This window comes from Rhinatrema bivittatum, chromosome 3 (assembly GCF_901001135.1).
Source record: "Rhinatrema bivittatum chromosome 3, aRhiBiv1.1, whole genome shotgun sequence".
Lineage (NCBI taxonomy): Eukaryota > Metazoa > Chordata > Amphibia > Gymnophiona > Rhinatrematidae > Rhinatrema > Rhinatrema bivittatum.
The window spans coordinates 9,666,618-9,690,757 of record NC_042617.1 but is presented as its reverse complement, the minus strand read 5'-3'; the positions used below and the strand labels follow the sequence as shown (position 1 = coordinate 9,690,757).

The following is a 24,140-nucleotide window of genomic DNA, read 5'->3' as shown; positions in this document are numbered from 1 at the left end:
GTTTGCGCTCCAGGCGCAAACAAAAGTACGCTGGATTTTAGTAGATACGCGCGGAGCCGTGCGTATCTGCTAAAAACCTGGATCGGCGCGCGCAAGGCTATCGATTTTTGTATAGCCGGCGCGCGCCAAGCCGCGCAGCCTACCCCCGTTCCCTCCAAGGCCGCTCCGAAATCGGAGCGGCCTTGGAGGGAATCCTCTAACGCCCTCCCCTCACCTTCCCCTCCCCTCCTCTTACCTTTCTCCGGGGATTTACGCCTCCCGGAGGGAGAAGTAAATCCCCGCGCGCGAGCGGGCCTCCTGCGCGCCGGGCCGCGACCTGGGGGCGGGTATGGAGGGCGTGGCCATGCCCCCGGACCGCCCCGGGCCGTAGCCACGCCCCCATACCCGCCCCCAAAACGCTGCCAACACGCCCCCGAAACGCCGCGACGACCGGGCCCGCCCCCGACACGCCCCCCTCGGAGAACCCCGGGACTTACGCGAGTCCCGGGGCTCTGCGCGCGCCGGGAGGCCTATGTAAAATAGGCTTCCCAGCGCGCAGGGCCCTGCTCGCGTAAATCCGCCCGGTTTTGGGCGGATTTACGCGAGCAGGGCTCTGAAAATCCGCCCCTAAGAGAGTACCAATCGATTTCAAGATTTAGGCCTCGAGGTGAAATAGTATTTAAATTAAATATCCAATACTGTTCCCTGTAATCCTGTCTGTGTTCACGCTCACCTCCTTATGGAAGCGGGGAAACTTGTTCAAATATTCCCCATCCTAAGTTAATAAACAAGGATGGAGCAGTTGTAATCGGGAACAATATATTCAAGATGTCCATCTTCAATCAAACTATCTGGTTTTTATGAAAAGATTAGATGCTGATCAGACTCCTGAATTAATCCACATGATATACAATGGCAGAACTTCAAGGGTTTTAGACTAGACAACTCCGTTTTTTTATTTCGGGTTCTCCAACAATTCCAGTATTATATGCAACACCAAAAATCCACAAAAATACGGACAACCCTCCAGGGAGACTATTACACTGGGGAACAGTTTTTAACATAACTCCTGTTGAGTTTGATTTTTCAGCTGTTTTAGACTTAAATAGGCCTGCTGATTTCAAAACTGCAGTTTTCTTCTATCACATCAAGTTTTTTCTCTACAGCCTATCTTAGGCTGGATCTCAAAAAGCAATTTGTTAAAGCTTTGCCAACTGAAGGAGACTTTCAAGTATCTCATTTGGCATTTCCTAGCCTGTCATTTGAAAAGATAACGGCCGGTGTGTTTGATGGTCCACAGATTCGGCAGCTCATTAAAGATGAACATTTCATCGGGACAACTCCAAAAGAATGCTTGGTTGTCATTCAAAAACCTTGTCAAGGACTTTCTTGGGAATACACGAGCACAGAATTACACTGAAATTGTCCAGAAATTCTTGGAGAGCTTCAAAATGCTTCGTTGCAACACGAGCCTCAAGGTGCATTTTCTGCATAGCCATCTTGCTGACTTCCCGAAAATCCTTGGTGTAGTGAGTGATGAGCAAGGTGAACGATTCCACCAGGATCTGAAGGTCATGGAGGCACGGGATCAGGGTAGATGGGATGTACATATGATGGCTGACTAGTGTTGGAGCATCAGGCGAGATTGTCCACAGATTAAACACTGCCGAAAAAGTTATAAACGTAAATTTTTAACTTAATGTGTATGTTTGGTAGCAGAATTTTACTACTTGTACACAATTTGACTTACAGTAACACTATATAGCCTTTGTATGAATAAAATAACTCCAAAAAAAAAGTATATTCAGGTAATTTTTTTATTTTCTTTGTATGTACATTTTGTATGATTTTTGGGACAAAGGGAGGGTATCCTGTACCTTAAAAAGTTGACGTGATAGAGAAAAACTGGATTCAAAAACAAGCGTCAGATCTAACTCAACGAAAATTGTGTTCCCCAGTGTTATTGCTTCCATATCCTCAGTCTTGGAATCATTGTTTGTTCTTGTGGATTCTTTTCTCAAACCTGAAGTTTCAAAGCCACGGTCATTTGTAAAGTATACAAAATATATGCTGAATCTCTTAAAGGAAAACTTGTGGGAAGACCCAAGGGGTCTAGCTATTCAAGCTTTATATACTAATATTTCTCAGCAGACAGCCCTGGATTTTATGAACCGAATATTGGACACCCGCAAATGACCACATCACATTGCAGAACTTGCACTGTGTAATAATTATTTTCTTTTTCTTGATAAAACTCAGCATGGTACAGCCCTGGGAGCATCTTTATACATCTCCTTTTTACATTTACATTGTGTTTTGGACTCAATACATTGATAATGTATTTTACAACATATACAAATATTCATCACCTGTATAAAAATACTGTGGAGTCAAATTTACAGTTCACAATGCAATAGGACCCTTTGTACTGTTTTTGGATATTTAAGTTTCAAAAACCAGCAGAATATTGGGTTATCTGTTCATCGAAAACCTTCTGAACGTAACAACCTTTGCAACATTCAGCTTTTCACTCCTATCATCTTAGGAAGAATATTCCAGTGGGCCAGTTCCTTTGGATTTGCCTGCTATCGGGCTGATACAGTACAGTGCGCTCCGGCGGATCGCACTGTTACCCTGCGATTGGACTCATGTTTTGGACGTGCTAGCTTTACCCCTTATTCAGTAAGGGGTAATAGCGCGTCCAAAACGTGCGTCCAACCCCCAGAACCTAATAGCGCCCGCAACATGCAAATGCATGTTGATGGCCCTATTAGGTATTCCCACGCAATACAGAAAGTAAAATGTGCAGCCAAGCCGCACATTTTACTTTCAGAAATTAGCGGGTAGGCGCTAATTTCTCCGGGCACCGGGAAAGTGCACAGAAAAGCAGTATAAACTGCTTTTCTGTACACCCTCTGACTTAATATCATGGCGATATTAAGTCGGAGGTCCCCAAAGTTAAAAAAAGTAAAAAAAAATAGAAAAAATTTTTTGAAATAGGCCCACGGCTCGAAAACCGGATGCTCAATTTTGCCGGCATCCGGTTTCCGAACCTGTGGCTGTCAGCGGGTTTGAGAACCGACGCCGGCAAAATTGAGCGTCGGCTGTCAAACCCGCTGACAGCTGCCGCTCCTGTCAAAAAAGACACGCCCGCTCTCCTGCGTTTTTACTGTATCGGCCCGTACGTTCTCAACAACATGACTGTCCAACAAGCTAAGGAGTTAAGTGCCTGGCTCCTAGCTAAAGGATACTCTCTTTCTATCATCAAAAGGGCCTTTAATGGAGACCACTCTTGGCTTTGGTTAGATAATGAAGAGACTCCAATTCCAATCCAGTCTGTGCAACAAGTTATTCCCATATTCCTTCAGCGATTACAGCTCTGGTTTTTAAACATTGGGAAGTATTAAAAACTTATCCTATTTTTCAAACCCTTCGCTGATTGCCTATACCTGTGGTAAAAATGTTAAGGATTTAGTGTTAAGTCCAATTTACCGCTGGATTCTTCTGTATATTCTGGGCTCAACAGGCGATGAATAGCGAGATCCATTATCAGGAAAGAAAACCCCTAATGGCAGCATTAGCGCTAATTTCAGCAGGTAAGGGCTCTCGAGAAAGCACAAAGTGAAGAAGGGGGAGCGGACAGTCTTGTTTAGTTCCTCTGCCTAAGAAAAAGGGTTTTGAGGAACCGCCATTAACCCTTACTTGTGCTTCCATCTGGAAATGCAAACATTTATCCCAGGATATAAAATGATTCCCCAATCAAAAATTAAGTTAAAATATAAGACAGGTTCACCCGTTCCACATGATCAAAGGCTTTTCATAAGAACATAAGAACATAAGAAAATGCCATACTGGGTCAGACCAAGGGTCCATCAAGCCCAGCATCCTGTTTCCAACAGTGGCCAATCCAGGCCATAAAAACCTGGCAAGTACCCAAAAACTAAGTCTATTCCATGTAACCATTGCTAATGGCAGTGGCTATTCTCTAAGGGGTAGATTTTCAAACGAGCGCGAACAGCCTACTTTTGTTTGCGCTCCAGGCGCAAACAAAAGTACGCTGGATTTTAGTAGATACGCGCATAGTCGCGCGTATCGGCTAAAATCCTGGATCGGCGCGCGCAAGGCTATCGATTTCGTATAGCCTGCGCGCGCCGAGCCGCGCAGCCTACCCCCGTTCCCTCCTAGGCCGCTCCGAAATCGGAGCGGCCTAGAAGGGAACTTTCCTTTGCCCTCCCCTCACCTTCCCCTCCCTTCCCCTACCTAACCCACCCGCCCGGCCCTGTCTAAACCCCGATCCTACCTTTGTCGGGGGATTTACGCCTCCCAGAGGGAGGCGTAAATCCCCGCGCGCGAGCGGGACCCCTGCGCGCCGGGCCGCGACCTGGGGGCGGGTACGGAGGGCGAGGCCACGCCCCCGGACCGCCCCGGGGCGTAGCCACGCCCCCGTACCCGCCCCCAAAACGCTGCCGGCACGCCCCCGAAACGCCGCGCAATCCGGCCCCGCCCCCCGACACGCCTCCCGACACGCCCACTCCGAAAACCCCGGGACTTACGCGAGTCCCGGGGTTGTGCGCGCGCCGGTGAGCCTATGTAAAATAGGCTCACCGGCGCGCAGGGCCCTGCTCGCGTAAATCCGCCCGGTTTTGGGCGGATTTAGGCGAGCAGGGCTCTGAAAATCTACCCCTAAGTGAACTTAATAGCAGGTAATGGACTTCTCCTCCAAGAACTTATCCAATCCTTTTTTAAACACAGCTATACTTACTGCACGAACCACATTCTCTGGCAACAAATTCCAGAGTTTAATTGTGCGTTGAGTAAAAAAGAACTTTCTCCGATTAGTTTTAAATGTGCCCCATGCTAACTTCATGGAGTGTCCCCTAGTCTTTCTACTATCTGAAAGAGTAAATAACCGATTCACATCTACCCGTTCTAGACCTCTCATGATTTTAAACACCTCTATCTAAAGTCTGGGAAGTATCCTTCACGTCACCTCACCATCTAACCCTTATCTATTTGATATAAAGCCCGTTTGACCTGGGCGTATCACCAAAGGCACAATGTCCTTGATTCTGTTTGCCAGTATCTTTATGGCATTATTCAATAAGGATAAAGGTCTGTAAGATGAACAAAGCGGAAGTGCTCTGATATTAGGCAACTGCATAGATTTTGGTAAAGCAGAGCAGTAAATATAGCAGCCAGCTTGGAGGATGTGATGGATACGTATAGCATATTACAGGGCATCGTGAAACCGTCCTACGCACTTTGATTGCTTCCTTTGGCTCTTGAGATTATTCCTATCCCCATAGGCGCCCCCTCGCAAAACTCCTCAACCAGCTGCTGTGGGAAAAATATTTCCGATGTGTAAAGAGAGTTATAAAAAGTAGCAAATGATTCACATATTCCCTCATTATTGCAAACTAGGCCCAATACGCTATGAGCCAATCAGTTTTCAGCTTCCTTCCCCACAGCGTAAAACCTTTGCCGAGTTCGTGCCAAGCTGGAAGTGACCTTTTTCTCTTCAGGATGACACAATTACTCACAAAGTTGAAGGAGCTTGCAAGATAGATGCTGCCTATTCCAGTTCTCCACCTCCCTCAAACTGTCTGGTAAGCACATTTCTACCCCCGAAACCTTTTTTTAGGTGGATGTTTTAGAGAAATAAATGTTCCTCTGATAAATGCCTTCATTGTGTCCATATAATATGTCTAGACAGCCCTGGAGTTTCCTTAATAAGGAAAGATACCAACAAATCTTGTACGTTATCCACAATCTCTGAATCGCTAAGAAGCATGGAGTCGAGAGTCCTCTGAGCACAGGAGGTAGGGTATAAACAGCACTCGATCACTGACGGAGCGTGATCGGACCAGGTTATAGATCCTACAGTGGCGTTACTAATTCCTGAAACCCAATTAACATTCCCCAAGAACATGTCTGGATGAGTATAGGAATCACGAGCATTCGAATGAGAAGTGTGATCCTTTTCAAACGGGTCTTCTACAAATCTGTGAAATACATTGTCCTCCCTTCTCATGCTTTCCCAGTTTTATCTAAACCTGGTTACACGGGTAGGTAGGGGAAGGTGGGGGGGTGGAACGGAGGAAGGCTATGTGGCTCGGCGCACGCGAGTTGTACAATTGTGCACCTCCTTGTACGCGCCAACCCTGGATTTTATAACATGCGCGCAGCTGCGCACGCATGTTATAAAATCAGGCATAGATTTGTGTGCACCGGGTTGTGTGCACAAATTTACGCCCATGCGTAGTTTTTAAAATCTGGCCCAATACGTAAACAAAACCCGTGTATATTGGGGTCATTTTCAAAGGAGTTACGCATGTAAATGTGACATACTATCGTAGCAATTTTCAAAAGCTATTTACTCAAGTAAAGTGCACTTACTTGAGTAAATCCTATGGACAATTCAATGGCATATATTGTAGCAATTTTGAAAAGCCCACTTACTTGAGTAAAGTGTATTTACTCGAGCAAAAACCAGTTTTGCTCGAGTAAATGCTTTTGAAAATCTGGCCCATTATGTTTATCAAATTTTTATTTTATTTATTTATTTTGAGTTTTTCTATACCGGCATTCGCGATGGGAATCGCATCATGCCGGTTTACAATTAACAAGTTGTGACAAAAGGAATATAATAAGAACATTAACAGGTGCTGAAAGAAAAGTAGCAGTTACAATAAAACAGGGACAAAATACAACTTGGATCGGTGAAGAGGCGATAGTAATTTAACAAAGAGAAAAAAATTGCCAATTGGCAAAGTTGTTGATTACCCTGTTGGGTGATCAGAGTTGTTTAAAGGTGAATAAAGGTTCAGTTGGCGTCTGGAAAGGCTTTCATAAATAACCAGGTTTTAAGTCTTTTCCTAAATGTTGGAAGGCAGGGTTCCTGTCTCAGTTCTGGTGGGATGGAGTTCCATAGAGTAGGTCCTGCCGTGGAGAAAGCCCTGTCTCTGAGAGTTATGTGGTGAAAGGTTTTGGCCGGAGGAACCTGTAGTGAATCTCTGTAGGACTCTCTGATCGGTCTGGCGGAGGTATGTTTTTTAAATGGGATTTGAAGGTTAAGTGGAGAGAGTTGATGGATAACTTTGTAGATGGTGGTAATGGACTTATATAAGATTCTATAGTGAACTGGCAGCCAGTGCAAGTCTTTGAGGATAGGCGATATGTGGTCTCTTCTTCTTGTGTTTGTCAATATTCTGGCCGCCGTGTTCTGAACCATCTGGAGGGGTTTAGTGTGAGAAGATGGGAGACCTAATAGAATGGAGTTGCAATAATCTAACTTAGAGAAGATTATTGATTGCAAGACTGTTCTGTAGTCATGGGAGTGGAAAAGTGGTTTAATTCTTTTTAATTATTATTTATATTTAATTAATTTTTTTTAAAATTTATTTTATGTAACCAGTTCTCATCAACGTTATTCAAATAGACCAAAGACGCCGCGGCTGATGAGAGCTGATTACATGGAAAGAAGCTGTTAAAAACTCTTGGAGGTTATTGTTTGCCGTGGAAATGTTAAAGGCTGAGAAAAATATTGGGGTTGCTGCTATGAAAATTCCGGATTAAATGTTGATGGTAATTAGCGATAAGCCGGTAAAAGCTTTTGTTCAGAGAAGTGAACATTTGAAATGCGTGATCCCCTGAAACAGCAGTAGTGATTCGGTGTGAAGTGATCCGGTGTGAATTGATTGTTATATCCCCTGATGAAACCAGTTGGTGAAACAGGAGTCTCTTGTTGGGAAGAGGAATATATTAAAAGAAAAATCAAAGGAAGTTTTTGAAGCTATGATAAAGGATTACACCACCATGGATATACAAGAGGAAATATAAAGTATAAAAGGCGTTAATTTTGGAGAAGCCAAAAAAGTGTACAGAAAAGCAGAAAATACTGCTTTTTTGTACTTCCTCTGACTTAATGTCACAGGTTAGGGATGATCTAAAATTGAGCGTCCATTTTCCTAACCTGCTGACAGCCACCTCTCCCAGGCGCCCGCTGCTGAGGAGGTGCTAGGGGCACACAATTTCCCCTAGTGCAGACCTGGGCAAGGGGCGGCCCGCGGGCTGAATCCGGCCCGCCTACGGTCTGTGACCGGCCCGCCCACTGCTGAGAGCAGACGGGGAATGAGGCACTCTGCCTTCCCTTGCAGAGGGAAGGCAGCAGTTCATTCTCCGCTCCCTCGCTCCCCGATTGGCCGGCCAATCGGGGAGCGAGGGAGCGGAGAATGAACTGGTTTTTTTTTTTACAGCGTCCGGTGGGGGGGAGGGAGTGACTCAAGAGAAGGCACGCTGCCCGATTGGCCGGTGCTGGGCAAGGCTTGCCCAGCACCGGCCAATCGGACAGCGTGCCTTCGCTCGAGTTTCTTTCCTACATATGTCACAGTTCCGCCTTTCGTGGTCTTTTTTCAGGGGTCCCCAACCACCGGTCCGCGGCGCGCGCTCCCGGTCTCTCCCGCTGGGCTGTCAGCACGTTCAAGCCCAGTGGTAACGGCAGTGGTGTTAGAAGACGGCGTAGCCACGGGTGGGCCTGGGTGGGCAGGTGCCCACCCAACTTAGACCCAGGCCCACCCAACTGGCACCGGAACTGCAAGGCTGTCACGGGATCCCATCCCCGCGACAGCGAACAAGAGAACCCACGCCTTGCGCGCCATCACGGCACACATGGGGAAACGCTGCTGCGGCAGTATAGCCAACCAGTCTTCCTGTTCGGTGGGGGGGGGGGGGAGGGGGAGCGGAAGCGCCGCGTGCAGCTTCCGCTTCCTCCCCCCAATGCAGGAAGATCAGCTGCCTCTCCTGCTGCCACCCGTTCTCCTGCTATCTTCGGGCCCGCCGAACTTCCTGTTTGGGGGTGGGGAGCGGAAGCGCCGCGCACAGCTTCCGCTTTCTCCCCCAAAACAGGAAGATCAGCTGCCTCTCCTGCTGCCACCGGCCTCCTGCTATCTTCGGGCGTCGGGCCCTATGGCCGCCGATCTTCCTGCTTGGGGGGGAGGGAGGAAGCGGACGTTGTGCGCTGTGCTTCCGCTCCCCCCCCCCCCCCCGACAGGAAGTTCGGCGGGCCATACCGCCTGACGCCCGAAGATAGCAGGAGGCCGGTGGCAGCAGGAGAGGCAACTGATCTTCCTGCTTTGGGGGGAGGAAGCGGAAGCTGTGCACGTGCTTGAATGTGTATGTGTGGATGAGAATGGGCGTGTGTGTGGGTGAAAACTGGAGCCTGGGTGTGTATGTGGGTGAGAATGGAAGCTTGAATATGTGGGTGAATGGGAGCTTGAATGTGTGTATGTGTGGGTGAGAATGAGAGCCTGGGTTTGTGTGGGTGGGTGAGAATGGAAGCTTGAATATGTGGATAAGAATGGGTGCTTGAATGTGTGTATGTGTGGGTGAGAATAGGACCTTAAATGTGTATATGTATGGATGAGAATGGGAGCTTGAATATGTGTGGGTGAGACTGGGAGCATGGGTTTGTGGGTGAGAATGGGAGTCTGGGTTTATGTGTGTGGGTGAGAATGGGTGCCTGGATGTGCGTCTGTGTGTGCATAAGAATATAAGCCTGGGGAGGGGTGAGAAAGTGAGAACTTGTATGTATTTCTGCAGAGAATGTGAGCTTGGGGGGGGGGGGGAGAGCATATGAGAGTGAGAGCTTGAGTGTGTGAGAGGGAGTCTGTGAGAGAAAGTGTGTGTGTGTGTGTGTGTGTGTGTGTGTGTGTGGAAGGGAAGAAGACAGTAATAGAAGAAAGACACTGAAAAGGAATTAGGAAATGAGCTATAAGGGAAAAAAATGGGAAAAAGAGACCAGGACCAACTGATTAGAAAAATACAAAGATCAGACAACAAAGGTAAAAATATATATCTATATTTTGAGATGTTAGCAATTTAAATATAAGCAACACAACCGCTCTCTCAAAATTTATGGACAGGTAGGAGCCGTGTATAAAATCGTAATAATAAGAAGGCTAATGTACCACAAATCACCGTGAATTATGTTTGTATCATTAAGTAAACCTCATACTTAGGCGTAGATGTGAATGCTATGCTGCATAATTTGGCATTATTTATCAGTAAAAAAACAACTAGTAGACCTGCATGCCTACAGCCCACCCATGTTAACCTTGTGCCCACCCAAAAAATAAATTCTGGCTACACCACTGATGTGAAGAGAGTGAGCATGAGAGTGAGAAACCTGGGTGTGTGTGAGACACAGCATGGGAGGGAGAAGCCTGTATATCTGAAAGAGAACTTGGGAGTGGGAAGCCTGTGTGTGTGTATGCATGAGTGAGATCAGGTGACTGGTGTGTGTGTGTGTGAGAGAGAGAGAAAGAAAGTGATTATGGGAATGAGAAGCCTGTGCATGTGGAGAGAACAAGCATGGGAGTGAGAGACTGGTGAGTGAGTGTGTGTGTGAGAGACAGAGAAAGTGATTATGAGAGTGAGAAGCCCATATATGTAAGTAGAACACGGGAGTGGGAAGCCTGTGTGTATGTGTGTATGGCATGAGAGAAACTGTTCAGGAAGGTGACTGGTGTGTGTGTGTGCCAAAGACTGTTTGGGAGATGATTGGTGTGTGAGAGACAGAAACTGGTCATGGGGGCATGACTGGTATGGTGTGTGTGTGAGAGACATGGGCACTAAGGAAGAGGACCATAAGTATAGAACTTAGCTTCTACTGCTGCTTCTGGTGAGTGCCACGGCCTGCAAGGAAGGGGAGTGGGAGAGCTGCTGGAGGGAGTAAGTAAAGGTGGCTTTAAGTTTATTTTTCTTGACTGCCATTTTGTGTGATGTCTGCTTTTTTGAAATATTTTATTGGTGTTTGGAGAATGTTTAATAGTTTTTATGAGTTTTTAATTGTTGGATGTTATTCTGTTCATAGCTGTTTTTGAAACATTTATTCTGCTTATTAGTATAGTTTTACAATTATTTCTGTGTGGGGATCTACAGTGCTTGCTAGTTCTGTTTTCCTAATAAGAGGTGTATTGGTTTTTAGTACCTGATTTAATATTTGTAGTGTTGCCTTTTCATAGATAGGGTTGCTCCTGTTTGAGTGTATTCCATAATACAGGTGTAACTGAGTGCAGATTAGTTTATGTGCATTACTACAGATCCTGGGAGTATGTTAGGTCGGTTCTGTGTTTGTTACCGAGATATTTTATTTGCATGTAAGCGTTTGTATCGGTCTTATTTGTTGTGTTTTCTCAGAGGACATGCATTGGTGGTAAACTGCTGTCTTTTCATAAGTAGGGCTATTGAGAACTGAGTTAATTATATTAGTCCGGCCCTCTAAAACCATCCCAATTTCTCATGCGGCCCCATGGGAAAATTGCCCACCCCTGCACTAGAGCATAAGCAGCCTCTTGGGTGGAATGTTAGTTGGTGTCTCTCGAAGAGATATGCAGGGCCGCGGTGTGGTCTTTGCTTCATACTTTCACCAAGCACTACCACGTGGATGCTCTGGCACCAGAGGCTGCGACTTTCGGTGAAAGCGTGTTAAGAGCGGGTCTTTTGGGATCCCATCCGGTGAACAGGTGCTTTGGTACATCCCACTTGTGTGGAGTGATCTGGGTATGTTCAGGAAAGGAAATTGGTTCTTACCTGCTAATGTTCTTACCTGCTAATTCTATGGTAACACTACTTATTTATTACCGGCCTTTCTTCCTTCCAGCTTGTTGTAAGCTTCCAAGTTCTCTCTCCCTGTTGATTGTAACTTTGACTTATTCCTACCATTTTTATCTGTCATTTTACTTGAATTGCTACTCCAGTTATTCCCTTGTTATATTGTAAACCGATCCGATATGGTTATTTACTATGAAGGTCGGTATAAAAAACTGTTAAATAAATAAATAAATAATGTTCATTCTTGTAATACCACAGATCAGTCCAGAGACCCACCCCAGTATTACTACCAAAAGACTGATTTTCCAGGGATTTATCCACTGCATTTCAAAGAGTTTATTTCAATTTGAATCTGTTAAGTTTGTTGAGTGATACAGTTGACAGAATGTTGGTGATGGAGTTTAATTCTCTCCAATTCAGGGGACTCCAACCCTGGGGTTTCTAGTTCACCCTGTTTTAAGGGTATTTTTTTTTTTATGATCTTGGCTTGGGTACAGGTCAATACTGAGGGACTGCAGGTGGCACTCATTAAGGAGCATTGCCTCAAAGTTTTGTTCTCTGCCTCCATCTGCTGGTAAGGATGCATAAACCCTGTTAATAGGTTAATAGGTGTTCTAGGCAGCAGGATGTTAATCCTCACATCCTGCTGTCCTAGGAGAACACATGTTACAGGTAAGCAACTGCATTTTCTCCTAGGACAAGCAGGATGGTAGTCCTCACATGTGGGTGAGTACAGAGTTCCAGCCAGCCCCAATCAATCAGAACAGCCGAACAAGGTACCAATGAGCACAACACACAACTGCATCACTGTAGGGAAACAGGGGGTGGTCTGGTCCCACAAGGAACATGAGTGAAGAGAGTTGTGTTCAAGTCTGGAACAGACAGGTACCACAGGTAGTCCAGCAACCGGGGGAGAGGGCATGAGAACGGGTTCAACCCATGCCCTCCACACCAGATGGAAAAGCGTTTCCACTTTGAGATGAATGACTTCTTAGTCTAAGTTTTCCGGGACTCAATCAGGAAACAGTCCGAAAGCTGTAATGACTGGAGGATCATGCACTCAACATCCAAGCCGTGAGGGCTAGTGCCTGGAGGTTCGGGTGGCGCAGGGTGCCCTGGTTCTGTGATGAGGTCAAGCGCCATTCCCCAATGAGATGGGTGCACGCACTGACCAGTCCTGTAGGAATGGAAACCAAACCTGCCGAGGCCAGGAGGGTGCCACAAAAATCATGGTCCCCCTCGTCCTCCTGAAGCTTCGACAAATCTTCGAGAGGAGCGAGAGAGGTGGATATGCATAGAGACCCTGCCCCCAGTGAAGGGAGAAGGCTTTGCAGGCCAGATGGCAGTTTCCCACTACTAAGGAGCAGAACTTGCTCACCTTGTGTTTGAGAGAGGAAGCGAACAGGTCCACATCCAGCGTACCCCAGCAGCGGAATCATTTGGGACCACTCATGTGGCTGGAAGGACCAGCTGAGGCAGTCTGCTAGTGTGTTGAGGTGACCTGGCAGGTAGGTTGCCCACAGATACATCCCTTGGGAGAGGACCCAGTTCCAAACTTGCACTGCCCATGCCATCCTGCTTGTTGGATGTACCACATCGCATCCTGGTTGTCAGTCCTGATCAGAACTTCCTTGGATAACAACTGATCCCGAAATGCCCACAGGGCATACCGTATCACCCAAAGCTCCAGAAAGTTTATCTGGTAGTGTGCTTTGGTAGTGGTCCAAAGGCTTTGGGTGTGCAGGCTGTTCGTGTGGGCTTCCCATCTCTGAGAAGCATTGGTGGTGAGGGTCATCTAGGGCAGCACAGGCTGGAAGGGAAGTCTGCGTTCTAGATTGGGGAGGGCTTCCCACAAGGCCAAGGATAGCTTGAAAGGGTCTGTGACCATGATCAGAGCCTCTAGATCCTGGGATGTTTGCTGCCACTGAGACTGCAAGGCCTACTGATGGGTTTGCATGTGGAGGTGGCCTAAGGGGGAGGCCACCATGTGGCCTAGCAGGTGGAGTAGGAGATGGGCTGACACCCTTCCTCTGTTGCGGATGACGGTGGCCAGCGAGGAGAGGGTAACTGCCCAATCCTTGGGCAAGAAAGCTTTCATTTTTGCCGTATCCAACCTGGTGCCTATGACATCACAGGGAGGGAAAGAGGTGCAACTTGGGGAAGTTGATAATGAACCCACAGTCTGCAGGGTCTGAACCGTCACGGAAAGAGCTTGCAAGACTCTGGAGCAGGAATTACTCTTGACCAACCAGTTGTCCAGGTATGGGAACACATGGACCAAGCAAAGCCAGAGGTAGGCAACCACTACCACCAAGCATTTGGTGAAGATGCGGGGGGCTGATGCTAGCCCAAAGGGAAGCACTCTGTATTGAAAATGTGCCTTCCCCACCACAGGGGGGAGGTAATTCCTGTGGTTGGGGACAATGGCAATGTGTGCATATGCCTCCTTCAGGTCGAGGGAGTAGAGCCAGTCTCCTCTGGATGAGGGGGGATCAGCATGCCCAGGGAGACCATCTTGAATTTTTCTCTTATGAGAAACTTGGTCAGCACCTTGAAGTTGAGGATGGGGCGCAAGCCATCATTCCTTTTTGGGATGAGGAAATACCTTGAGTAAAATCTGTGGCCCTGCTGACTATGAGGGACTGGTTCCACTGTGCCCACTGTAAGGAGAGTGGTGAGTTCTTGTTGAACGACCAAATGGGTAGATGAACCCCATGATGGACATGGGGGCGAGGTCTCTGGGAGCCAGCTGAAGTGCAGACAGTACCCCTGGCGTGTAATGGAAAGGACCCAAAGGTATGATGTGATCCTTTCCCAGTGCCAGGAGAAGCTGAGGAGCCTGCCGGCTGAGGAATCGTGTGCCAGAGGAATTGCCAGCTGACTTGTGCTCCCTCGTTGCCAGTCAAAAGCCCATGGCCAGGGTTTGTTGGGGCACCCCCTAGAACCGGTGCGGGGCATACGAGTGAGCAGCTGGAGGGCAATACTTCCTCTGCCGATAGAAGGGCTTATGAGAGCCTTGCCTGGAGGATTTCCTGGCTGAGGATGGCCCTTCTGAGGGACTAGCGGATAGCTGCTGGAGGATGTCATGATGGTCCTTCAAGCTGTGCCATCGCATCCCTGACCTTGTCCCTGAACAGGTTCTCGCCTGTACAAGGGAGATCGGCGAGCCTATCCTGGACCTGAGCCAAGCCATAATTCTGACACTAATGCCTATGGAGGCTAAGCAGGCTTCAGTTTCAAAAACATCCTAGGTGGAGCGCACCTCATGTTTCCCTGCTTCCAGACTCAGTGAGCTAATGGCAGTAAGCACTTCCTGCTGCTGCTGGGGAAGGCCCTCCACAAAATCCTGGACTCACTTCCAGAGATTGCGGTTATATTGAGTCATTTAGAGTTGGTAAGCTGCAATGTGCATTGCAACCAGCATGGTACATTGGAAGATCTTTCTCCCTACGGCATCGAGCTCCCTATGCTCATGTCCCGGAGGAGCAGAGGCATGGGTGCGGAAGCGCCGGGCCTTTTTTAGGGTGGACTCCACTACCACTGACTGGCGGGGGAGCTACCTCCTTTCGAATCCCAGGGCCTGTTGCACCAAGTAGGTGGCATCAGTCTGTTAACTGGAGAAACTGAAATGGGGTGTTCCCACATACGGAGAAGTTCCTTAAAAATGTTGTGGATCGGTACTGACACAATCTCTTTGGGAGTGTCAATGAACTGGAGCACTTCCAGCATCTTGTGGCGTGCATCCTCCTCTGTAAGGAGCTGAAAGAGGATGGCCTCAGCCACAGCCTTAAGAAACCCCGCAAACGACAGGTCCTCAGGCGGCGAACAGCGCCGCTCCTCCGGGGGCAAAGGCTTCGAGAGGGGATCATCGGAATACTTCGAGAACAAGTCTGGAGTCATCAACCCAAGGGTCATAAGGGCCCTCCTTCCTCACTTGGGCTAGGTCGCTGAGGGTGAGGGCCATTGACCCTGGGCTCCAAGGGCTTTGGAGGGCACTGATGGATCCCCCAGCATCGAGGGGATCAGCGGCTGTGGCAAGCTGGAAGGACCCGGCAGCAACTTGGGGAACCATGGGTGAGGAGGCCTGGTCCCAGTAGCCTCATCCGCCTTAGAGGACCTGGGATCACTCCGGTGGAGGGCATCTGTGGCCGGTGGGGCATCGAAGGCCCCTCGGGCACTGGCAGCGTCGATAGGGCACCAAGGACGTCCAGGTGCTCCAGCAGGGGTGCTAACATTGATGGCAGAGGCTCGGGCACCAGTATGGGCAGTATGGTGGCACCGGTATCTCAATGTCTTGCAATGCTTTGAGCACCGCCAATTGCACCCTGTGGTCCAACTCGTCCCGGAATCCTGAGTGGTTAGGACTGATGAAGGTGGATGAGGTGTCACCGGCTCATCCTCTGGTCTGAGGTGGTGCGGTGGCTGGCACCGGTATCTGTGAGGAACACCTTGGGCTACTGGGGGCACTGGAGGATGGGGCCTCTGGTGGCTGGTGCTGCTTCGATGGCGGCTCAGCAGCCACAGATGCCGGTCCAGAACCATGTCGGGAGGGCGACTGGTGCCAGTGCTTTCGGGATCGCTTCCGGTGCTCGGCCCGCTCTTTCCCCGGTGCCGAGGAAGATAATAGAGGTCTGGGGAGAGGAGAGACCACCGAGGATCAATCTCCCTCACCCCAATCCTTTGTGGTGAAATGTTTCTCCATTTTGTTGAGGCGCACACCAATGCCCCTTGGGTGTCATCTGATCAAACAAGCGACACCCACGGACATCGTGCAAGGCCCCCAGGCAGAGGATGCAAACCTCATATGGGTCTGTAATGGACATAGTCCGTGGGCACTGGCGAAAACCGGTCGATACCATGAAAAAGACCCAGTGTGCGGTCAATGGCAGACAGGCACTGGGAGGTGGAGAGTCTGGAATCGATCGCAAGATTGAGCAAAAATTGAAAAGAACCTACCCTACCAGGAGGGCACCGACTGCGAAGGGGGACCCGACGAGGATTAAAGAGAACTCGAAGAAAAGAGACAAAGTTTGAAAAAAAAAGTGGAGCTCCACGAACTGCGAGGCAACTGCACTGCGGAAGAGACTGAAGGGGGGACCTTGAGTGGATGTGTGGATAGCAGCAGGCTGGGCATGCTTCAGTCTGCTGGTCAAAGTTTCTAGAAATTGAAAAGTTTTCTGTGCCGGGCTCCATCGGTTGAGGACTACCATCCTGCTTGTCCTAGGAGAACTATTGTAAAAAAAAATGTTTCCTTTTTTTTTAAACTAACAGCCTGCAGGTGCAGCTCTACCATCTGCTGGAGTCAGAGAAATCCTGGGGTCCTGCAGGTGGCACTTAAAGTAGCAGTGCTGCAACGTTTTGCTCTCTGCCTCCATCTGCTGGAGGGGATGGATAACCAACTGGTCTGGGCTGATCTGGGTATGCTCAGGAACGAAAATTAGCAGGTAGGAACCACAATTTTCCTTTTCACCTTAATTTGCCCCCCAATTTCTATTACTGACATGAGAACATAAGTTGAGACCAGAGCATCTTATAACAGGGTGGCCCCCCAGCCCTTCTTGAAGAGCAGATGACGTTAAGTCAGTGATGGGAGGGATCAGAGCCTCTGACTGAAGGCTCCCATGGGGCTGGATGGTAAGGCACCCGGAACCACTGCAATGGAAAGTCCACATTGTCTTGTAGTCACTCCCACCTCCCTCAATCAGGATTCACAATCGTCCCCCCCCTCCAGGAGACAGCACTGGAGGCTCACTAAACACCCTTCTTCCACAGCACTGCCAGAGGACACTTCTAAAATGGCCAAGTTAACGTCAGGAGCCACCTTCCATGGTTCTCTCAGTGGCCAAAACTTCCCTGAATGATACTCTCCCCCTCTGGATGCCAGGCTACTGCTGCCACAGCTCCCACAAATGGGACACTTTCCATGCTGCTAGCACCGTGCAACTGGGAACACACAAGCCCTATTCTCACCACCTTCCTGCCGAGCCCCCAGGCAGGTTCTTACTAAACACTTCCCTGGCTTGGGATCTTTTTTCCTCCTATTGTTTTGCCAGAGAACCCCCCCAACACACCAAAAAAAACCCCACTAGGGTACCTTGCAGCTGTTGGATCAGTCTTTCTTGTGTCCAGTTACCCAGAGCCAGGGGGATAAGAGGAGGGAACCAGTGCCACTGGTTTTCAGTTCCCCCTCAGTAACAGGGTCACTGACCCACCTAACCAGAGAGGAAGGTGCAAGTTGACCAATCCATCCACCAAGTCTCCAGACAGCAGGTTTAGCACCTCTGGCTTCTGCTGACAGGCTGCAGGTGGCACAGTTCTCTATTGCTGCCTCCAGTAAAGCTTCTATTCTCTGTCTATCTGCTGCAGGGGAGAAACCCCTTGCATCTGGACTGCTCGTGTGACAGAGCTCCGTGGGGAATCACTGGTAACCGAGGTAGGTGGGGTTTCCAGGCCCGCCTTTCATTGACTTTGTGCTAGCCCAGCTTTAAAAATCACAAGCAAAAAAGCCAGACCTTAAGTCAGTGTAAAAACTGCATTCTTTATTCTGCATAACAATTTGATAGAACACACACAAAAAAAAAAAAAAAGCCGACAAAGAGGATGGCCCTTCCCAGTAGGGATGGACGCACTGCGGTCCAGGTAACATCAGGATGGTGCCTGTGATGAAGTGTCGAGATAACATCCAGCAAGGACAGGATGGAGGTCTGAAGATATAATCTTACTGGCATTACACTACAGTCTGTGGACATAGCTGACCCAGATGTTGCACACACTGCAACCCAGCCTATCAACCGTCTGTGTTGGGGAGGAGGGGGGAACAGCAGCCGCTTAGAAGCAGTGTCTCGACACAGAGGGACAAACCCCTAAGACATCTATACATGTTTGTATCCCACCCCCAGGCAAAATCACAGCAGATTTCAGACACGAAAGAGGTAAGACAGCAGTAAATCAAGGAGTCCATGGTATATAAGCAGCAGCTTCCTTGTGCCTGCATTTCTCCTGCTGAGCGATGGGGATGGGAGGGGAGCACATTAATCCACCTCCTCCATACGGGATGCATCCTCGTCTCCCTCCAGGGGTGGGATCTCATCCGGGACAGCAGTGCTAGTCTCCTCTGGTGCCATATCCTCCTCATCAATGCCTGTGGAATAGACAGATTGAGAGATCAGTCATCTGCAGCCTGTCCATGCTCTGAGCATCCCCTACTTCAGCAAAGACACCCTCCACACCCAGTTTGGGATATTCTCCACACTGGTAAAACTAAGCACTTATCTAGCACTCTGCTACAACATGAAACCCATCTATATGGACTGGTCTGGCTGGATTCAAGGAAAGGAAATTTTCAGGCCAAGACTAAATTGGAGAAATTACTTACCTGATAATTTCATTTTCCTTAGTGTAGACAAGTGGACTCAGGACCAATGGGTTATGTGCTCTTCTGCTAGCAGATGGGAGACGGAGTCAGATTTCAAAGCTGACATCATCCTAGATACCCCCCCCCACCGCAGTGACCTCAGCTCCTCCATATCCTCCTCGAAAAGCCATTGTGGATCTATATCTTGCGTAACAACTTGATTAAAACTGATTCAACTTGATTCAACTAATTTAAAAAAACTGGAGACCGCCAGTGCACTCAACCAAGTTAACGCTGACACCAGACTAACTACGGGTGTCCTGAACTAGGGGTAAGCAATGGCTTACCCGTAGTTGTTTAATCTCGAGTTTCTCTTTCCAAGGCCCTCCTTTTCTGTGGGCAGCCGTGGGCGGGATGCTGAGTCCATCTGTCTACACTAAGGAAAACAACATTTTCAGGTAAGTAATTTCTCCATTTCCTAGCATGTAGCCAGATGGACTCAGGACCAGTGGGATGTACAAAAGCTACTCCTGGACAGGGTGGGAGGCTGCCCGTGGCCCACTTAGTACTGCCCTTGTAAGGCTGAGTCTTCTCTAGCCTAGACATCCAGGCGGTAAAATCTGGAGAAGGTGTGTAGGAAGGACCACATCGCCTCTCAACAGATCTCGGCAGGCAACAGCAGTTTGGCTTCTGCCCAGGATACTGCCTGGGCCCAAGTAGAATGAGCCTTAACCTGTAGGGGTAAGGGCCTTCCTGCCTCTATGTAGGCTGCCTTGATTACTTGCTTAATCCAGCAAGCTATGGTCGCTCCTGAGGCAGCTTCGCCTTGATTCTTTCCGCTGTGGAGAACAAACAAGCAATCCGTTTTGTGCACCTGCTGCGATTGTTCCAGATATTGCATCAGGAGTCTGCAGACATTTAGATGGCGAAGGCGGCAGGAGTCTTCAGAGTCCTTATGTTCCTCCGGAGATGGTAGGGAGATGGCTTGGTTCAAATGAAACTCTGAGACCACTTTCGGTAGAAAGGAGGGAATGGTGTGAAGCTGTATTGTTCCAGAATGAACCTAAGGAACGGTTCCTGACAGGATAGAGCCTGCAGCTCGGAGATGCGCCGGGCAGAACATATTGCCACCAGGAATAGAGTCTTCAATGTTAAGAGGCGTAGTGGCATTGGTCTGAAGGACGCCCCCGCTAGAAAGTCTAATACCAAATTGAGATTCCATAGGGGCACCGGACACTTTAGAAGTGGTCGAAGTTGCTTCACCCCTTTAAGGAAATGGGCCAAGTCTGGATGTGCTGATAGACTGATTCTGCTCACTTCAGCTCTGAAGCAGGAGAGGGCTGCTACTTGAACGAGTTGAGAGACAACCCTTTCTTCATATCGTCCTGTAGAAATTCTAGAATCATGGTAATCTTAGCCGTCCGCGGGGATACCCCATGGTCCTCGCGCCAGGCTTCAAATATTCTCCAGATCCGTATGTATACCAGCTATGTTGAGAACTTCTGTGTGCGGAGCAAGGTGTCAAACACGGCCTTCGAGAACCCGTGCTTCAGGCGAGTCCTCTCAAGAGCCAGACCGTAAGAGAATCTAGATGGATCTTCATGAAGAATTGGGCCCTGCTGGAGAAGGTCCCTGTGTGGAGGTAGGCACAGGGAGCTCCCAAGGAGTCTTTGCACGTCCACATACCATGGGTATCTTGGCCAATCCGGGGCCACTAGTAGAATTAGTCCCCTGTGGTGTTCTATCCTGCGGATGATCTTGCCCAGTAGTGGCCAAGGGGGGAAGGTGCACAGTAAGTCCTCCTCTGGCCAGGTCTGGACGAGGGCGTCAATCCCTTGGGAGTGCGGCTCTCGTCTTCGGCTGAAGAACCTGGGGACTCTGGCATTGAGAAAGATGGCCAGAAGGTCCATGGTTGGGAGACCCCAGTGATTTACTATCAGTTGGAATGCTCTGTTTGACAGTGCCCATTCCCCCGAGTCCAGGCTTTCTCTGCTGAAGAAGTCCGCTGAGATGTTGTCTTTCCCTGTGATGTGGGAGGCCGAGATACCTTGTAGATTCACCTCCACCCATGCCATGAGAGTGTATTTCTAGAGACACCTGCTGGCTTCTGGTTCCTCCCTGGCGGTTGATGTAGGCAACCGTTGTAGCATTGTCTGACATTACTCGGATCACTTGCCCTTGGAGCCTATGGCTGGAATCACAGGCATGCTAGTCTGTCTGCTCGAGCTTCCAGGCGGTTTATGTTCCATCCCGCCTATTCCTTGTTCCATTGTCCCTGGACCATCAGTTCCTGACAGTGGGCTCCCCACCCTCGTAGGCTCGCTTCTGTGGTGAGCCACGGTCCAGGTCGGTGGGGATAGGCTTACACCCCTGCTCAGGTTGTCTTCCTGTAGCCACCACTGAAGCTGGGAACGTACCTCTGTTGGGAGTTGGAGGCGGATTGAGTAATCCTGGGATAGCGAGTTCCAGCGTGATAGTAAGGAGCACTGGAGAGGTTGCATGTGAGCCCTTGACCATGGTACAACCTCCAGGGTTGATGCCAAGAGCCCAAGGACTTTAAGATAGCCCCATACCTTGGGACTTGTACTGGTCATCAATAGTCGGGGGGAGAGAGGAAGACCTTGTTCTGTTTGGTGTCGAAACAGGCTCCCAGGTACTCTAGAGACAGAGGGCTGTAGACTGCTCTTAGCCATGTTTACGACCCAACCGAGTTCCTGCAGTAGTTTCTTGACTCTGCTGGTCAACTGCCTGCTTTCTTCCACAGTCTTCGCCCTGATCAGCCAGTTGTCCAAGTAAGGGTGTACCAAGATCCCTTCCTTCCTCAGTGTCGCCGCCACGACCACCATAATTTTGGAGAATGTTCTGGGGCAGTTGCTAGTCTGAAGGGCACCACAAAACGTAGAAAATGCTGGTGATCTTGATGGACCGGGATGTGAAGCTAGGCTTCGGAAAAGTCCAGGGAGGTTAGCAACTTTCCTGGTTGTACTGCCCATTATTATGGAACGGAGAGTTTCCATGCGGAAGTGTAGTATCCACAGATGACTGTTTGTGTTCTTGAGGTCCAAGATGGGTCAGAATGATCCTTCTTTCTTGGGGACTATAAAATAGATGGAATAACGCCCTGTATTTTATTGAGGTGTAGAGACCGGAGTTATTGCCTTCAAACTGAGTAGTCTTGTCAGAGTGGCTTCCACTGTCAGTCTTTTGGTGTGGGAGTGGCAGGGTGATATCAAATTTGTGCCGAGGGATGCTGCAGAACTCCAGAGAGTAACTTTCTCGAATGATGTTTAGTACCCATTTGTCTGACGTGATCGCGACCCATCGTTGGTAGAAGAGGGAAAGTCGACCCTCTATTTCCTCTTCCTTTGGATGGGTCGGCCCATTCTCATTGGGGAGCACGGCTGGAGCCTGCCCCCTGCCCTGTTCCTCTCTTGGTCTGTCGGTTCCGAAAGGGCTGGGACCTTCCGGAGGGCCGAGGGGTCTGAAACTACGAGTTCCTGTAGGGTCGAAATCGTTGAGAGCCTCTGCTCCTGGTTCTTCTGGTGGGAGGGGTGCTGGGATCTTTTACCCCTGTCCTCCGGTAGCCGAGGCACTGGGGATTCGCCCCACTTGCTGGCTAACTTCTCTACCAGGAAGGCTGCTGCAGGTTCAATAGTTTCACCGGTATATGTACCGGAGTTATTTGCCTCTCTCGAAACGAGCAAGCAGGAATGTGCCACCAGTGCGCAGCAGGAAGCAATCTGCACTGTCATTGCTGTTGTGTTGAAGGCCTGCTTAAGGATGGATTCTAATAGTTGATTCCGCCATAGGGTCCGTGCCTGGGATCCCCAGAGTCTGGGAAACAAGGCGCTGGTAAATTCATCCCCGTGGAAGAAGTGCAGCATGGTTCTGTATGGTTCCAGGCCTGGAGGGATTTCATCTTCTTCCAGAGAGCCACCATCATCATCTGAGGTATCTGGGTCCCCGTCTGGGAAATTCTTAGTTAGGTGAGGCATCCAAGCAGGGCCGGGAGGATTTTGTGCTTCCGGCAGGGGTCGAACCTGGGTCGCAGCCGGAGCTGATTGTGCCTGAACGAAGGCTTGCAGCCCCTGGAAAAATTCTAGCTAGGAGAAGGTCCCTGGGTCCATGTTAGCCCCAGGAGAAGTTGGGAGTAGGGGCCCCTGAGGTGCCCCCTCTTGTGGAGATGCCATTTCGGAGTTGCATAGATCCAGGTTGCTATCATATGTAGTAGTTCCAGACTGTGAGGGACCAGGCTTTGGTCCCCCCCTGGGCTTCTTCGCAATGAAGACACAGGCAGGACTCCAGTTCAGGCTGTGCAAAGAGAGTGCCTTCTGGGATTCTTGGACGCCGGTGCCATTGCCTCTGTCTAGGCGCATTATGTGCGTGAGCACAATGGGCGCGTGTAGTTTTGAGCACGGCTGTGCGTATAGTTGGGCACCTACAACTTACACGCGCGCATAAGTTGAGCACATTGACCGTCTAGCCTGCCCCGCGTGTACCGCCGGTCGAGAGGGGAAGATGCTGCCGACGCCCTTGCGCATAAGATGGCATCCCTCGAGGGTCTCCACGTGTCCAGACCCCCCCTGCACCGGACTGGGGCCTAGCCCAACCAAGGCTACTCAACCCGATCAGTGCTCCCTTTTACCTCGCCTGGTGAATTAGAAATCAGTACGGCACTCCGAGCCCCACAGACCGGAGACCTTAGTTCAAAGTTTTCAGCTTACCTGGTCTTGGCGCTTACCAATCGCGTGTCAGAACGATCTCCAGCTGCGGGGGAAGAGGGCTTTACCTTCACCGCCGCGCTCAGATGTGCGCCCGCTGCCTTTCAGCCGCTCCAGGGCTAAGTCCACGCCGGGGTTACCAGCTACCGGACCAAGGCGCACCTCTGAGGGATATCAAAAATCACCTCAAATTCTCAACTGGGAGAGGGACCCTTAGGTATCACCGCAGGAGAGCGGGGCTCGAGCTTCTTTAAGGTAAATTTTCTGTTTATGAGTTTTGTACACCATCATTCAGAGAGGGGTACCATCATAACGGTTTACATCAAAACAAGGCACTAATACAATGTCAGTTCCTAACACTTAAATTTATCACTAAAATATTACAATTAATTAAAAGTTATATCAAGAACATCCATTACACATTAAAAAATGTTAATACTTCATACTTCCTAAAATTATATACTAAGACATATTTA

The 24,140-nt window shown here is 49.2% G+C and overlaps 1 protein-coding gene across 1 annotated transcript in view; it reads right to left on the bottom strand.

Moving 5' to 3' along the window:
* Window positions 1-18,476: 18,476 nt before the first annotated feature.
* Window positions 18,477-24,140, bottom strand: part of HSP90AB1 (heat shock protein 90 alpha family class B member 1) — a 40,579-nt gene continuing 34,915 nt past the window's right edge. The window contains exon 11 of the mRNA XM_029592879.1: window positions 18,477-18,730. Coding sequence (XP_029448739.1) covers window positions 18,621-18,730 — 110 coding nt within the window. The 3' untranslated portion in view covers window positions 18,477-18,620. The remainder of the gene's footprint in view (window positions 18,731-24,140) is intronic.